The 16,175-nt window shown below is 53.8% G+C and overlaps 1 protein-coding gene and 1 long non-coding RNA gene across 2 annotated transcripts; one reads left to right on the top strand and one right to left on the bottom strand.

Annotated features, from left to right (window-relative positions):
* Positions 1–1,168: 1,168 nt before the first annotated feature.
* Positions 1,169–3,808, bottom strand: LOC132655087 (uncharacterized). Its single transcript, XR_009592684.1, has 2 exons — positions 3,372–3,808; positions 1,169–1,384 (listed from the first exon to the last, which is right to left on the bottom strand). It is a non-coding gene; the product is annotated as an uncharacterized LOC132655087 (long non-coding RNA).
* Positions 2,779–11,752, top strand: Lgals3bp (galectin 3 binding protein). The gene is made up of 6 exons (XM_021639961.2): positions 2,779–2,947; positions 4,885–4,961; positions 6,060–6,251; positions 6,407–6,538; positions 7,795–8,047; positions 10,347–11,752. The coding sequence occupies exons 2-6, from the start codon at positions 4,907–4,909 to the stop codon at positions 11,461–11,463; spliced, it is 1,749 nt and encodes a 582-aa protein (XP_021495636.1). The 5' UTR covers positions 2,779–2,947; positions 4,885–4,906; the 3' UTR covers positions 11,464–11,752.
* Positions 11,753–16,175: the final 4,423 nt, after the last annotated feature.

A 16,175-nucleotide genomic window follows, 5' to 3' on the forward strand; every position in this document is an offset into this window, starting at 1 on the left:
CACTTAGCCTTTGTCCCCTCACCTCACACTTCTGTTTATCTGAGTCTCTAGATGTGTCATGAAGTGGTTAGAGAGCCCTGCATGTTCCTGGGGCCTGACCTCTTGGGAAGTCCCCTGTGTCGCAGTGTCTGGGTCCATTAACCACCCGTCTGCTATCTTTGGAGTGGCCATAGAGCAGATATTTACATTACAATTCCTAACAGTAGCAAAATTGCAGTTAAGAAGTAGCAACAAAATTTTATGGTTGTGGCTGGGGGGGTACCATAACACAAAGAACTGTGTTAAAGGATAGCAGCATTAAGAAGGTGGAGAACCAAAAAAAAAAAAAAAAAAAAAAGAAGGTGGAGAACCATAGAACCATAGAACTGACCTGCTCCGGACCCCACACCCTGTGATGGCCCTGCCTGTATGACCTGGCTTCCTTCTCGGGAAGCAGGGGGTCCTAAGTCCAGGCTGGCAGGTGGGGCTGACCCAGTATAGAGGCACCGGGTGGTCTAGGTGCTGGCTGTCCTCTCACCCGATCTTCTCCAGGGGACACCCCCATCCTCCCCTTCACGTTCTCACCCGAAGGTGACCGAAGCCACAGCTTAGCTTGGACATCTGCAGAGTCGTGGCTGTCTCTGCCTGTAGATCCAGGATGGGTTCCTGGGGCTTCGTGACCTGATGGCCTCAGGAAACAATGTGTCTCAAGGAACTAATCCTTGAGTACCTGGCCTGTGGGCACTGCAGTTCAAAGCTTGTGGTTGAACCCAAGGGGACTATACCCCCAAATTCTTTGGGGTTCTCAAAACACCAGTGCCCCTCTCCCCACAGGCTGATGAGACCTTTAGTGCCTGTCATAGGTGACTCTCCTGGGCATCCCGAGTTGAACCACACTGACTGAGAACTCCCCAAGTAGAAACCAGGATGTGGGGTTTTTGTTGTTGTTGTTTGCCAAGGAAGGTAAATGGATGTGAGCCAGGCAGAGACCCTTTGGTGTGCTGAACCCCAGAGGGTCATTGGGGCCACCGGGAGATTGTGTTGCTGGGTGTGAATGGGAGTCCATTTGGTCACCAGCCCCTGCCAGGGTTTGGTTCTCCTGGGTCTCAGGGCCTCCCAGTCACCATACCTGGGACAAAGTAACAGGGCTTCTCAAGGCACAGGGGTAAAAGGATTTACCAGACTGGAATCGGTGTGAACATTTTAATAAGGAATAGACTCTCGGGGGTGGTGCTGGAGAGATGGCTCAGCTGTGGCGAGCACTTGTTCTTGCACAGAACCTGGGTGTGAATCCCAGCACCCACATGGCGGCTCACAGCCATGTGTAACTCCAGCACCAGTAGTTCTGATGCCCATGGTGGACTTACATGCAGGCAAAATGCTCACACACATAAAATTGATGAATCTAAAAAAAAAAAAAAAAGGGTCAGAAACAAAACATGGCAGGTGAATTCTGAAAGAACTGTACACCTGAAAAGGAATGGGATGGTTTTATACCAACTAGGAGTCACCTGGCTTTGCCTCCTGGGCCATTTGAGTTCAAGAGGACAGCTCAGTGTCCTGAGGTAGAACCTTACAGGGCCAGAGAGTAGGGCAGGTGCAGGGAGCTGTGAGGACCCTAGGCCCCCACTGTATAAAGTTATCCTAAGTCTGGGAAACTTTGCCTTTTTGACGTCTTTAATTTTTATGTATTTCATATGTGGGTGTTTTGTTAGCATGTATGTGAGTGCACCACATGTGTGCCTGGTACTCCATGGAGATCCTGAGAGACCATTATATCCTCTAGAGCTGGCGTTAGGGGTGCTTGTGAGCCACCATTCGGATGTTTCAAACTGACCCTGGGTCCTTTGCAGGAGCAGCAAGTGTGCTTTACCATTGATGTCTCCCACTTCTCTTTGATTTTTATCTACTTTTTGGCATGTATTTGCTGTGTGTCCACATGCATGCTCATGTATGCCATGGTACACGTGCAGAGAACAGAAGACAACTTACAGGAGCCAGTGAGATCCAGGGATCAAACTCATACCATCCGGATTGGCTGCTGTACATTGGCCCACTAGCCGTTTCTGCTGCTGTTTGAGGCAGGGTTTCTCCATGTAGCCCTGGCTGACCTAGAACTCATTGTGTAAACTAGGCTAGTTTTTAACTCGCAAAGATCCACCTGCCTCTGCCTCCCAGGTAAAGGTGTGTGCCTCTGGATTAGCCCTGCTTTGTTTTCCCCCTTCAAACTAGCTATGTAGAAACCTTTGAAGATTTAGTGTTTTAAATTATGTCTATTGGGTGTGTACATGCATGCGTACTTGAGTGTGGGTACCCGGAGAGGCCAGAAGTGTCAGATCCCCAGGAGGAGACCACACACTTCATCACTAAGCCACCCCCAGCTCCCAGCCCTGCTTTTTACATCTGGCCCTTTTGTCTTTATACCTGCCCTCTGGCTTGGTCCCCGTACCCCCCTCCCTCTTGAGCATGGCACGTTTGTGCATGAACACAGCCAGCCTCCCCGGGTCCAGGAAAGGATTGTGCAGCCTACATCCATGCTCACAGACACAGCCTGTCTGACCTGAACCTCTGCCCCTAGGGCCACTCACATCATCTTTCTACCGTCTGCCGTGTGCCCCCCTCCAGGGAGCCTGCCAGGCCAGCCTGGACATGTATCTGTTCAACCATAGCCTAGGTGCCTCAACGCTGCTGTTTCATCAGCTCAGCTACGAGGCATTGGGTGCCTGCCATCCCCGCAGCAGAGCAGTGAGCAAACAGAGGGCTGCTAGCCAACCCCAGAACTAGCCTCTGTCATGTGTTTTCTGGAAACCGAAACCAGACTAGGTTTATGAAGCATTTCCTGGGACGAGGAAAACCACCCTGTGGGGCCTTTCCCGGCTGAACGGTCCACAGAACACCTCCAGTTGCAGCCCACAGGGCTCCAGGACCGTCTTCAGCGGCTGCCAGGACGGGCACTTCCTGATCCCAGGTGGGTCTCCACTGCACACAGTGTGGTCACTGGCAGGTCAGAGCCCAGGAGCCGTCGTGTTCCGCCTTGACCTGCAGAGACCCTGGACGATTGAGCAAGCAGCTGAAGGGGCAGGGGTTTAGAACTCAGTCCTTGGGCTCCTGCTGTGTCTGTGGGCCCTTGCCCGGGATTGCACCTACCTGCACAGTGGTGCTGAATGAACCAGCATAGGCAGGCTTGGCCCAGCTTCCCCCAGCAGCAGCCACACACCCTGCCATGCTCCCAAGCCCATGGACAAGCAGTTTGCCTTGGGGACTCTGGTTTCCCAGAAGCCAGAGTCCCTCCTTGGGATAAAACTGGGATGATGTCTCAGCACACAGACGTGGGGCTCCCGGGCTCCCTCAGCCACTGCCAGGTCTGTGTGGTGGACGGTGGGTAGACTAACCTGGGGTTCACTAGCTGTGTGATCTGGAGTCAGTTGCTTCTCTCTCGGGGTTTTCACTCAGGATGCGGGAACTTGCTGAGTTGTTTGTTGCTCTGAGGTCTGCACATGGCTGCTGGAGGCTGCAGGAGGCTGTGAGAGGCTGGTGGGATAGAAAGGGCGCACAGCAATAAGGGCCAAGCTTCCCACATCAATGTGTTACAGGACTTGGTGGTCAGAGCATATGCCTAGAAAGCTCCCCTGATCACCAGACTCAGCCACCCAGCCTCCATGGTCCAACTAAAGATACAAGAGTGAAAAGCAGAAAAAAGGGATTTGTTTCATGTGGCTGTACTGAGAAGACGGGGAGATCCAGTGGCCTCCCCTTCCAGTCTATTAGGGGTGTTATCAAGAGGGCTAAGTTCAAATAGAGCGCTAGAGGTGTACATAACTAACTAGGCTGTTGCCTGGGCTGTAAATCTCTTTCCTTGGAGACCAACTTCCTCTCTGGTGATCACCAGACATTGACCGCCTCTCTGCAGGAGACTACTAGGGAAATTCCGCTTGCTTGGGGCCTGTTGCTTTAGTTGTCTGAAAGCTAAAGGTAGGGCACAAGTCTCTCTTAGAATATCTTCACCCCTGCCAAGATAGTGGCCTGGGACCCTGAAGTCCTGTCCATGCTGGTCTAGTGCAGAAGTGACTGGGGCAGAGGTGGGGGGGGGTCAGTCCCACTATTTCTGCTGGTCCTGGGATACCTCTGCTGCTGGTCTCTGGTCCCCTGGTCTGAGGATACCAGCTCCAGTCCAGCGCTCCCAATAGCACCATCCACTAGCTGGTCCCAGGCTGACTGCTGGGAGCAGAGTGGGTGTCGCCAGGGCTACTGTACCTTGCTCTGGGTCATACCCCTCCTTGCAGGGCCTTGGGGACAGTGCCTGGGTTGGGCATCCTACGACAAGCAAGAGTGTAAGTAGTGAGTCTGCCCAAGTGCTCAGAGCTGCCAGCATCCCAGGGGCTGACCCTGACCCCCCTCCCACTTACTCCCACTTCACACTACAGAGCCCCAGACCTTCTGTACTCTGTCACTCTCCTCCTGGGGAGTCCCCTGTTCCAGCCTCATCCACAGTTCCTTGCCCCATTAGCAGCTTATCTTGTGCCTCTGGGGTACACCCTGCAGGGAGCTATTGCCTGAAGATAAGGCCAACTTATCTTGTGCCTCTGGGGTATACCCTGCAGGGAGCTATTGCCTGAAGATAAGGCATACACCCTGTCCACCCCCAAGGCACAGCCTCTCGTCTGTCTGTTTCCTGGCTCTTCCTTGCCAGGAGCCCTCAACCCACCTCCTTCATCTGAGAAGTCTTACTGACCTGAAGATCATCCTACAGAGCATGGGAGAGAGAGGCCTGAATGAGGGCCATCAGAAGAGGAACCATCCCCAAAACTGCCTGTCTTCCACAGGCAGGACTGAGGGGACCATGGAACTGCTAGTCTCCCGCAAAGAACGGTCACTGGTCTCACTCTGTTGTCCCTTCTGCTGCAGGGCTGGGCTTCTAGGCCAGGCAATGGCTCTCCTATGGCTCCTGTCTGTGTGGTGGTTGCTGGTTTCAGGAACTCAAGGTGAGTCCTGCCCCCTGGGAAGTGTCCGAATCAGATGTCTTCAAGGCTGCAGCACCCTGTGGGTCATGCCCCTCCCCCTGCAGAGTACCATCCTGTAAGGTGCCGTGTCCCAGGATTCCCTCCCGTGTCATCCCAAATGGTGGTATATGGGCTCTGGGGCTCCCCTGGGCCCAAGTGAAGCGCAGGGGATGGAGAAAATGCCAGGGAATTTCCCCATCTCATCAGCGGGACGAGGAGGGAGCCCTGCCTACACTCTCCTGGAAGTAGGTGGCCTCGAGATACAGGTTAGAGTCCCTGGGGGCAGTTCACAGCTCTGCATTGTGGGTCCGAGAGCCTTGCCAGTCTTGCACCCTCAGCTGAGTGAGCTGAATTAGCATGGGTGACCGCCAACTTCAAGCACCCAGCTACTCACTGACCCCATGAGCATGGGCATAGATGGAGTGCCAGAGAGTGGGGAGCAGGAGTTCCCTGGCTGCCTGTGCCTGAGTGCAGACTGTCTCTGGTCCAGGATTGTCCACTTTGGGCAGGCACTGTAGGGACGAGATATAAACTGTATGTGCGGGTCGAGCCAGGGCTGTGCAGCCCACTCCTCTCCCACAATGGCACACCACACTACAGCTCCCGCGGCCCCACACCTCAGAAAGAACAAGCAACACTGTAGTGTCCCACTGCTGAGTGAGGAGAGTCTCAAGGCCCCAAGGATGAGACGCATTTCTACTTGAGACAATTTCAGTTTACATTGGGTTGTCAGGGCATCACCCGTCATAAGTTGAGGTGCGTCTGCTCTCTGTCTGTGTCCAGGAGCCCAAGAGCTACCTTTCCCCTCAAGCCAGGATTCCAGAGAGCCAGCAGGGAGTTTCCTCACCTCCCAGTTCACTCTGCAGGCTGAGGGCCAAGGTGCCTTCTGGGAACAAAAGGTCCAGAGCTGAGAGACAGAAAGGCCATGGCCTCCGAGGGGTCATCATAGAGCTTTCAGCCCTCCTCAGTGGGTAATGTCTCTCTCTCACACACACATACACACACACACACACACACACACACACACACACACACACAGGCTGGCCTTCCTCCCAGCTGACCGCCACTCTCCCCTGACAGGTACAGAAGACGGGGATGTGCGTCTGGCTGATGGGGCCTCTGCCAACGAGGGCCGCGTGGAGATCTTCTACAGAGGCCAGTGGGGGACGGTGTGTGACAATCTCTGGGACCTTCTGGATGCCGCCGTCGTCTGCCGGGCCCTGGGCTATGAGAATGCCTCTGAGGCGCTGGGCAGAGCTGCTTTCGGGCCAGGTGTGGCTGCCGCCCCATCCCCCAAAGCTGAGGTCACCCAGTAATGCCCCCCAAACATCCCTGCTGTGTCAGTACACACCCCTGTTGCGGGACCTGCCCCCCTCTGAGGGTCCAGTTCCTCCAGTGCAGCCCCTCGCTTCCTTTTTCACCCACAGGAAGGGGGCCCGTGATGCTGGACGAGGTGCAGTGTACAGGGACGGAAGCCTCGCTGGCCAACTGCAGCTCTCTGGGCTGGATGATGAGTCGCTGTGGCCATGACCAGGATGCAGGCGTGGTGTGCTCCAATGGTAAGATGCCCTCACCCTGCCAGCACCGGGAGGAGGCAGTGTGGTGCCCATGCCCCTGCTCCTGCCTGTACCAGCCCCCTGTATAAACACAAGTGGAGATCGGCACTCTGGGTGTGGCTGGGATGGATGGAAAGAGCGTCCCTTGCATCACCCACGTCAGAGAAGCTTCTCCAGCAGGGCGGTGCCTATGGGAAAGGAACTGCTTCCCATAGGCAGATGGTGCCTGCGTGCTGAAGGGCCGGCCTCTAACGGCCAGAGTCTTGTGGTAATTACTCTGACATATTGCATAGCACCCCTGCACACAGGCTGTGCGTGGTGACATTGAAGCGATTCTCAGGGACACTCCAGTGTCTGAGGCCCAATGGGAGCTTCCCTTCCTGGCTGCCACCTGTGGCCTCCTCCTGGGCTGGCCTGAGGGTTCCTGGGGCACCTCCCTGCTCTGTCCTGAGCTGGGGAACTGAGGCATGAGGGTATTAGATCCCGCAGGGTCAGGCAAGCTTGGGTACAAGCTGATCTGAGGTGGAGGGCTCAGCCTGAGGTGGCCTCGTGAGTGTGAGCAAGCTGTACAGGTTTGGGGAGGGCAGGAGCCCCCATCTGGCTGGGGAACAGTGTGAAGCAGAGACTAGAAGCTATAGGAGGCCATGGGGGTCGAGGTGTGAGGAGACAGGAGGAGACAACCCACCCACTCTAAGTGTAAAACTCAAGCCAAACCCTCACACTAAATGATGTGGCATATGGCTCTGGATTAGGATTTGGGAGGCAGGGACAAGTGAGGATGCCCAGAGGCATGGCATAGCCCCTGGAGGACAGGTCTCCTTGGGACTGGGAACCCCCAAGTTTTAATGTGGGGTTGCTGTGGACCCTGACTTAGGAGGCACTTCACTGAGAGTAGGACAGTGGCCTGTGCAGTCACTGGTGAGTTTGTAGAGGATGGGCACAGGGTCAGTGTCTCCATCTAGAGGAAGTACCTGAGTGTGGCATACAAGGAGCAAGCCTGTGGGCATATCAGGGCACGGGGCCACACATGGCCACGGAGGCCACCAGGGCCTGCTGCTGTCTTGTGGGGTTCAGAGGGCAGCTGAACTCTTCCTCCAGGCCTGTCCCCTCCTGCATCTTCCCATAAGCCCTCTGAGCAGAGCCAGGTACCAGGATGGCAGGTTCCAGATAAAGCCCCTGACCCCTGAAGATTGAAGTCACAGAGAAAATGGCCTACAGAGTCCAAACCCTCACACAGCAACTCCCTCTGTCCCTCCCAGAAACCAGGGGAGTCCACATCCTGGACCTCTCTGCAGAGCTCCCAGATGCGCTGGGCCAGATCTTTGACAGCCAGCAGGGCTGCGACCTGTTCATCCAGGTGACAGGGCAGGGTCGTGGGGACCTGAGCCTCTGCGCCCACAAGCTGATCCTGAACACCAACCCTGAGGCCCAGGCCCTGTGGCAGGCGGTGGGCAGGACCGTCCTCATGAGGGTGGATGCCGAGTGCATGCCTGTGGTCAGAGACTTCATCAGGTAAGCCAGGCCTGGGCTGCACACTCCCGCTCTGCTAGGGCAGGGCAGCAAGGAGGCAGGTCTGTTCCACACACTCAAGAGTGTGTACATGCTTATGCAACCCCCTGGACGTATGCACTTGCATATCACGCAGCCACATGCACGCTTATTCACGCTGCACACGTCTGCCCATGCAGACAAATGGTCTCAAATTCCCGCCTATCTGCAAAATCAAATGGACACACACATCTGAATGCTCCCTGCACTTGCGTGGACACATTGAACATTCATGCATCTGAGTGTACATCACCTTCGTGTGTGTGCAGGGGTGTGCAGGGGTGTGCACGCACGCGCAAACACACACACACGTGCACGAGCACGCTTATGCATCCAGATCCCTCCTGCACTTGCCTAAACATGTGGCCGTGTATTTGAATGTTGCTTTTGTATGTGCCTGTTTGTCTATTTGTCTCAATCACTGCTCTCTTGCTGTGAAGAGACACCATGACCAAGGCAACTCCTCAAGTAAAAGTGTTTAGTTGAGGGCTTGCTAAAGCTTCAGAAGGTTAGTCCATTGTCATCATGGCAGGTGCCAGAGCAGTAGCTGAGAGCTTTACATCCTGCTCCACAGGCAGAGAGAGAAGAGAGACTGGGGCTTCTGAAACTTCAGAGCCCACCTCCAGTGGCACACTTCCTCCATCAAAGCCACACCTCCTGGTCTTTCTAATCCTTTCAAATAGTTCCGCTGCCTGGTAACTAAGCCCTCAAATATATGAGCCTGTGAGGACCGTTATTAGTCACCCAGCACACTATTCTTAAGTACAAGCATCTGTGTGCGCTGGTGTGCGCACAGGCAGTCTCCCCACATTTGGTGCATGTAAGTGCATGCACTTTTCACCATACAACACTAGATATTCTCCAAATCACCGTGTGCTCTTATAAGAAATTTTTGATTCCCCACCCAGGTGAACTTCTCAGGCTTGCACTTTGAAAGCAGTGATTTGAAAATAGAACATTTGTTAGAAAATATTCTCTTTCATTCTGATGACATGAAGCGTCATGTAATGGAACATGGCATTTAAGAGACCAACACTGGTAATTACACCCAGATTAAAGCCAATTGCTTCCAGCCTAGTGCAAGCCTGACAGAGATGCTGCTTCCTATGTCTTACACACCATTCCTGTTTTTCTTGACCTCCCCGGCCTCCCCAAGCTGTGACCCTGGGCTCAGCAAACAGGAAACACAGCAGTCCCCTACACCTCCAGCTGTGCCTCAAGCCACTTGTCGATGCTAGCTTTGGGCCTGTTCCCTCTCTGTGCTTTGTTTTGTTTTAAGATTTATTCATTCATTATATTATACAGTGTTCTGTCTGCATGTGTGCCTGCACACCATAAGAGGGCGCCAGATCCCAGTATAGATGGCCGTGAGCCACCATGTGGTTGCTGGGAATTGAACTCAGGACCTCTGGAAGAGCAGCCAGTGCTCTTAACCTCTGGGCCATCTCTCCAGCCCTGGATATGTGTTTCTTACTTGAAAAAGATGGGCAGGGCTAAGGTACCCACTCTGATGTCTTGAACTTAAGGCTGGCCCTGGGTGAGTGAGGCCTTGAGGGAGAGAGGAGAACAGAGGGGCATACACATGAACCCTTGACATGAGTAGCTCATCTCAGCCTCCCTCCATGCTCAGAGCTGCCAGCTGTCCAAGGGACCACTCTGCTGTGGGGTGAAGATTAGACACTGGTACCAACCCTTCTTCCTGGTCCTCCCTCCTTCAACAGCAGTGGGGGGTTGGCAGCAGCACCCTGTTACCCCATGCCCTTGCTGGGAGGTGATTTCATGAAGGGTTTCTTGCAAGTTGTGTGGGTGGGTCAGTCTAGAGGAGAGAGTCCAGATCTCAGCCTCTGGAGTGCTGTGGAGGCAACAGCAGGGACCCTCGGATGTGTTTGAACACTTGTGCACAGAGGCAGGATGCCACTCACTCTGGTGGGCTCAGGCCCTCCCATGGTTCATGTCACAGGAAAGCAGAAATAAGGTGACCCAGGAGCCATTGTCACTTGCCCGGGACCAGGTGCTCGGGGAAAGAGGTAACCACAGGAGCCCAGCTGGGCACTGATGCCCACACCTCTGCTGGCCAAGGCTCACAGCAACAGCAGAGCGACCAGACTGTTGTCAGTTGGTGTGAGGTTGAGGGTGACTGATGGCCCCAGAGTCAGCAGGCCGCTGGTGGGGGCCTGGTAGCTGGCTGGGTAGGAGAAGAGGCCAGGCACATCCGCTGCGTGTCAGGGCCGGCTACAGATGCCTCACTCCCCCACCCCCTCAGGTACTTCTACTCCCGAAGAATCGAGGTCACCATGTCATCCGTCAAGTGCTTGCACAAGATAGCCTCGGCGTATGGGGCCTCGAAGCTGCGAGACTACTGCGGACGGCTTTTCGCCACCCTCCTGCCCCAGGACCCCACCTTCCGTACACCCCTGGACCTCTACGCGTATGCGCAGGCCACCGGTGACTCTGTGCTGGAAGACCTGTGCGTGCAGTTCCTGGCCTGGAACTTTGAGCCTCTGACAAAGGCTGAGGCCTGGCAGAGCGTTCCCCTCAGCTTGCTCCAGGCTCTCCTCCCGAGGAGTGAGCTGGTTGTGTCCAGCGAGCTGGATGTGCTGAAGGCGGTGGATCAGTGGAGCGCAGAGGGCAGTGCCTCCCACGCGGAGGTGGAGCGCCTGGTGGAGCAGGTCCGCCTCCCTATGGTGCCGCCGGAGGGGCTGTTCGAGCTGCAGTTCAACCTGTCCTTGTACTGGGACCACCAGGCAGTGTTCCAGAGGAAGACCCTGGAGGCCCTGGAGTTCCACACCGTGCCTCTCCCCGTGCTGGCCAAGTACAGGGGCCTGAACCTCACTGAGGACACCTACAAGCCCCGGCTCTACACCTCCACCTGGAGCGCCCTGGTGCTGGCCCGTTCCTGGAGGCAGTATGAGTCAAATCAGTTGTACCCACTAGGCTATGGCCATGGCTATGGCTATGGCCATGGCTACAACTCAAGAGCCCAGTACGGCAGCTACCAGTCCTTCCAGACCCCACCACACCCCAGCTTCCTCTTCAAGGACAAGCAGGTCTCCTGGTCAGCCACCTACCTGCCCACCATGCAGAGCTGCTGGAACTATGGCTTCTCCTGCACCTCTGAGGAGCTCCCCGTGCTGGGCCTCACCAGGTCCAGCTACTCCGATCCAACTGTCGCCTACGAGAACAAAGCCCTGATGCTCTGTGGAGGGAACCGAGTGGTGGATGTCACCAGCTTTGAAGGCTCCAAGGCCCCTATCCCCAGTGCCCTGGATACCAATAGTTCCAAGACCCCCTCCCTCTTTCCCTGTGCCTCGGGGGCCTTCAGCAGCTTCCGGGTGGTCATCCGCCCTTTCTACCTGACTAACTCCACTGACAAGGACTAAGTGGCACACCTCATGGTGGTCCCCACCTTGGCCCCCCTCCTCTTTGTAGCCACCTCCAGCAGCCTGCTACCAGGTTTCTCCCAAGATGCCACTGTCTCTACGAGCTTGCAAATTCACTAGAAGGTTCCAGCCAGCGCTCACCCCAGTGCTGAGACTTCCCAGGCTCTCGTTGTAGGCACGAGCAGGTTCTGTGAGGTCCTGTGGGATTTTCTGTGCCTGCTGCAGTTGCTCAGTCTGTCACTGTCACTAATCTCAACTCATTAAAGTCACGTGTGCGTCTCATGATTCATTCATGCGGGAGGTGTTGCTGGCTTCCTGCAGTGTTTGGACGGCACATTAGCCGGGCTCTGGGGGACAGGGAGTTAGATTGTGAGCCAGTCAGGAACACTGACAGAAACAAGCCGACACCCCAGCCCTAGCACAGGACCACCACAGAGGAACAAAGTGGGATACCACCACGGGTATTGAGCTGGTGAGCACGGGGCTGAGCTGGTTGAGACTAGGAGCATCTCTGAGAAAGGGCTTCTGGGCTTGGCCTCAGAGGCTAAGGACAGCAGCAGGAGATGGAGGAGGGTATGTCCGGGGAGAAGGGAGAGGCATGGTGGCCAGCTGTCCCTCCAGAAGCCTTTGAACCTGTGCCAGGGCAGAGGCACAAAGACACACCCCAGCATCCATAAGAATGGGGAAGTGGGGAGACCTAGTGGGTGCTAAGTCACTCACAGCAGAAGACAGCCTGGGTGGGGAGTCAGGCAGGAGATGATGCTGGGTGCTGGGTGACCCATGAGGCCTAGGAGCAGGCTTAGATGCTGTTGGGACATCCTGTGAGAATGTAACCTTTGGGTTCAGGACAGTGGATGCCTCTGCACCTCTGTTATGACCAGAGGGAAGTGTGTATGTGTGTCTGTGTGCCCACTTGTGAAGGCCAGAGGTCACCCCCCACCCCCAGTCTCATTTCTCAAGACCTAGCGATCATCCACCTTGGCCAGCGTTACATAACCTAGAATCATGAGGGAAGGGAGTCTCAATGATGGATTGCCAGCATTGGGTTGACTTGTGTGCATGTCTGTGAGTCACTTATTGTGGGAAGACCCAGTCCACTGTGGGGAGCACCATTCCCTAGGTAAGAGGTCCTTGCCAGTATATAGGAAACTGATCTGAGAATAAGCAGGTGAGCAAGCCAGCATGCGCACATTTCTCTCTGTGACCAGCTGCATGTTCCTGCCTGGATGTCCCCATGATGATGAACTATGACTTGGAACTAGGAACTGAAAAGGCCTTTCTCCTCTGATATGTTTCTTTATCAAGGGATTTTATCGCAGCTTGTACAGAGCTTGCCGAGCAAGCATTGTCTGGTGGGCATCCTCCCATGAGCACCACCGCCCGTGCCGTGTCCTCACCGGTGCTCCATGTCAGCATCTCTTGACTGCCCCCATTCTGGTGGGTGTGTACACAGCAGCCATCCCTTCAACACTGTGACAAAAGCCTTGCAGTCGGCTTAGAGGAGAGCCAGTTGATTTATCTCACACATCAGAGGATTCAGCCCACTGTTGTTTTTAACACAGTCTCAATTGTTCCATCTTACCAATAGAGACTCAGGAGCCAGATGCAGGGGTGAAAGCCTGCTAGGTCAGGGAGGCAGAGAAAGCACCCAGCTGAGCTTCTTACTTGGCCAGAAAAGCTCCTCCCCCTCAAACTGCATGTCCTTCCCTTCTACTTCCTGTCTCTCTCTATCTTCCTCCTCACTTCCTCTTTCTATGGTTTTTTTTTTCTATGTCCAATTCCTGTCAACTAGTGCTTGCGCCTCCTATGGCTGACTTTATTTAATCCTGTTTACAGTATTCAAACAGAAAACTGGTGGGTTAAAGGGGTTTGCTAGGGCAGAGCCACACCACAACTAGAAACAGGTTTTTCCAGTAAACAACACAATCTCAGGGTTCACGTGTGATCACATACCCTGCAGCAGCCCACCTTCACTTGACCCCACTTGATCTCAAGTCCTCCTTATGGTCCACTCACTACAAACTCGTGCATAGACTGGAGCCATCTCATAAGAATCCAACAGTCAGAGAGCAAGCCTTCAACACAGGGCCTTTCAGGGGACAGTTTGAGATTCACGCTGTTAGCGGTAACTCTGTAGTGACTGGTCTCTTGCCTTCCTCGTTTGTCCTTTCTGTACACCCACCTCACTCAACCCATGGGAATACCCCATCCCCGGTTTTATCCTACGAGGTATTTCTGGTTCCAGAATTCCAAGTTAAAGCCTGGTAAGATGCTTAAGTGTTGGAATGTTTTCCTTTGACACCAGAAAGCTGAGCACCTTTAGACTCCAGGTGGCCAGGTTGGAATTGAGCCTGTTCGCTCATGGCCACACACAGGTGCACCAGCCCGGGTTACTGGAGGCAGTCCTCTCAGTCCACAGGTTCTTGGCGGGCACCCACGGCAGGAAGAGCCTCTCATGTGTGGAGGGAAAGTAAAATACACCACACAGCCGCCATGCGGCGTGTTACTCAGCTGCTCAGAAAGGTCTGGTCATCTCCGTGGTCAAGTCAGGCATGCTGGTGTTTGCCTGGCATCAGCACTCTGAGGCAGGAGGATCACAAGTTTTTAGGCCTGCCCAGGACAGCCAAGTTCCCAGCTCAGCCAGTGATTTTCTGCCCTTGTCTGAACAAACAAACAAGCAAATGAAATGTGTTCATGACCTTGTGTGCTGCCTGGTTTCATGTCAGCCTGACACAAGCTGGAGTCGCTGGAGAGGAGGGGCCTCAACTGAGAAAACGCCTCCATTGATCGGGCTGCAGGCAGGCTGCAGAGCATTTTCTTGATTGGGGATTGATGTGGGTTGTGGATGCAGCCATCCCTGGACTGGTGGTCCCAGGTTCTATAAGAAGGTAGGCTGAACAAGCCATGGGAGGAAGCCAGCAAGCAGCACCCTCCATGGCCTCTGCATCAGTTCCTGCCTCCAGGTTCCTGCCCTGTTTGAGTTCCTGTCCTGACCTTCCTCAGTGAGGGACTACGGTATGGAAGTGTGAGCTGAATAAGCCCTTTCCTCCACCGAGTTACCTGGGCTTTTATCACAGCCATAGAAATCCTAACCAGGTCAGTGATATAATAAAGACAATAAGAAGTTACAAGAAAACAAGCAAGACTCAAAAGATGGCTCAATGGGAAAGGGGCTTGCTGCTGATTTGATAACCTGAGTTCAATCCGCTTCCCAGGACCCAAATGGTGGGACAAAGAAACACACACACACACACACACACACACACACACACACACACAATATGCACAAATGCAATCTTTAAAATAACATTTTAATTATTTTAGAATCTCATATATGTTGCTCATATTTATCCCCCTGCCTACCCCTCCCAGAACTCCTACTGATATACACATACAACTTTATTCTTTCTTTCTCTCTCCCCCCACCTTGAGTCCAATTTATGTTTCCCAAATACTCCTGGGTGTGGAGCCTGTGCTGGGATTTTGTCTGGCTTGAGCTTACTTAGGTCTTGTTCACGCTGCCACAACTGCTATGATTCAAATGTCCTGCTGTGTCTGTAAAGCACTGTTCCCTGTGTTCATCCACAATCTCCGGCTCTCACACATTCTGCTTCCTCTTCCTCAGCGATCCCTGAGCACTGGTGGTGTGATGTAGATGTCCCTTTTAGGCCTGAGCATGTCTGTGGTGGTTTGAGTGAGAATGCCATCCCCCCCCCCCATACACACACACAGGCTCATATATTTGAATACTTAGTCCCCAGTTGGTGGAACTGTTTGGGAAGGATAGGGGGTGTGGCCTTGCTGGAGGTGTGTCTTTGGGAGCAGGCTTTGAGGTTTCAGAAGCCCATGTCTTTCTCAGTTAGCGTGCTCTCTCTGCCTCTCTGCCTTTTTCTCGTGTCTCAGATGCACTTTCTCAGCCATCACTCCAGACCCACGTTGCCTGCTCTGTCCTCTGAAGCTGTGAGCCCCAAACGAATTCTTCTATTCGTTGCCATAGTGCTGTCATTCTCTATATGTTGACCAGTTGTGCATCTCTGTGTTAAACATCATCTACTGCAAAAGGAGATTGTCTGAGGGTTGAGAGAGGCACTAATCTGGGGGAATAAAGATGAGTACACACTTTTAATCCCAGTACCCAGGAGGCAAAGTCGTTCTCTGTGAGTTCAAGGCCAACCTGGTGTACTTAGTGAACACCAGGACATCCAGGGCTACACAAAGAGATCCTGTCTCAAATTAAAACAAAAACTATGTCCATTTAGCAGAATAATAGTGGTACATTCTCCCTCAGGGCCTATGATCTGTCTAGCACTGGTTCATATGCAATTTTTAAAAAATCCTTAATCAAATCTTTAAAGAAAAGGTGAAAGCAAGTAAGCTCTGGGCCCTCTCAGTTCCCTCCCAGGACACCTTTCCTTCTCTAGGCAGAGCCCCTGCAATCCACGGGTGGGGGGTCCTTTTCTTTGCCATTTGGCAATCTGGGTGGACCTGTGCTGACTTCTCTAAGGAAGAGATTCAAGGGTGACCACCCACCACCTCTTCCTCCTCCTTCTCCTCTTCCTCCTTCTCCTCCTCCATTTCCTCCTCCTCTTGCTCCTCCATTTCTTCCTCCTCCATCTCCTCTTCCATCTCCTCCTCTTTCTCCTTTTCTTTCTCTTTGTCTTCCTCCCCCTCTTTCTCCTTTTTGTCCTTCTCCTTCTCTTCCTCCTCCTTCT

The sequence above is a fragment of the Meriones unguiculatus genome, chromosome 7, assembly GCF_030254825.1.
Source record: "Meriones unguiculatus strain TT.TT164.6M chromosome 7, Bangor_MerUng_6.1, whole genome shotgun sequence".
Classification (NCBI taxonomy): Eukaryota; Metazoa; Chordata; class Mammalia; order Rodentia; family Muridae; genus Meriones; species Meriones unguiculatus.

Bases quoted from the DNA above. Each gene is read 5' to 3' on its own strand.
- Lgals3bp (XM_021639961.2), top strand. From the start codon at position 4,907: ATGGCTCTCCTATGGCTCCTGTCTGTGTGGTGGTTGCTGGTTTCAGGA. The intron at 4,962-6,059 runs GTGAGTCCTGCC...CTCCCCTGACAG, and splicing joins GCTGGTTTCAGGAACTCAAG to GTACAGAAGACGGGGATGTG. The intron at 8,048-10,346 runs GTAAGCCAGGCC...CCACCCCCTCAG, and splicing joins GTGGTCAGAGACTTCATCAG to GTACTTCTACTCCCGAAGAA.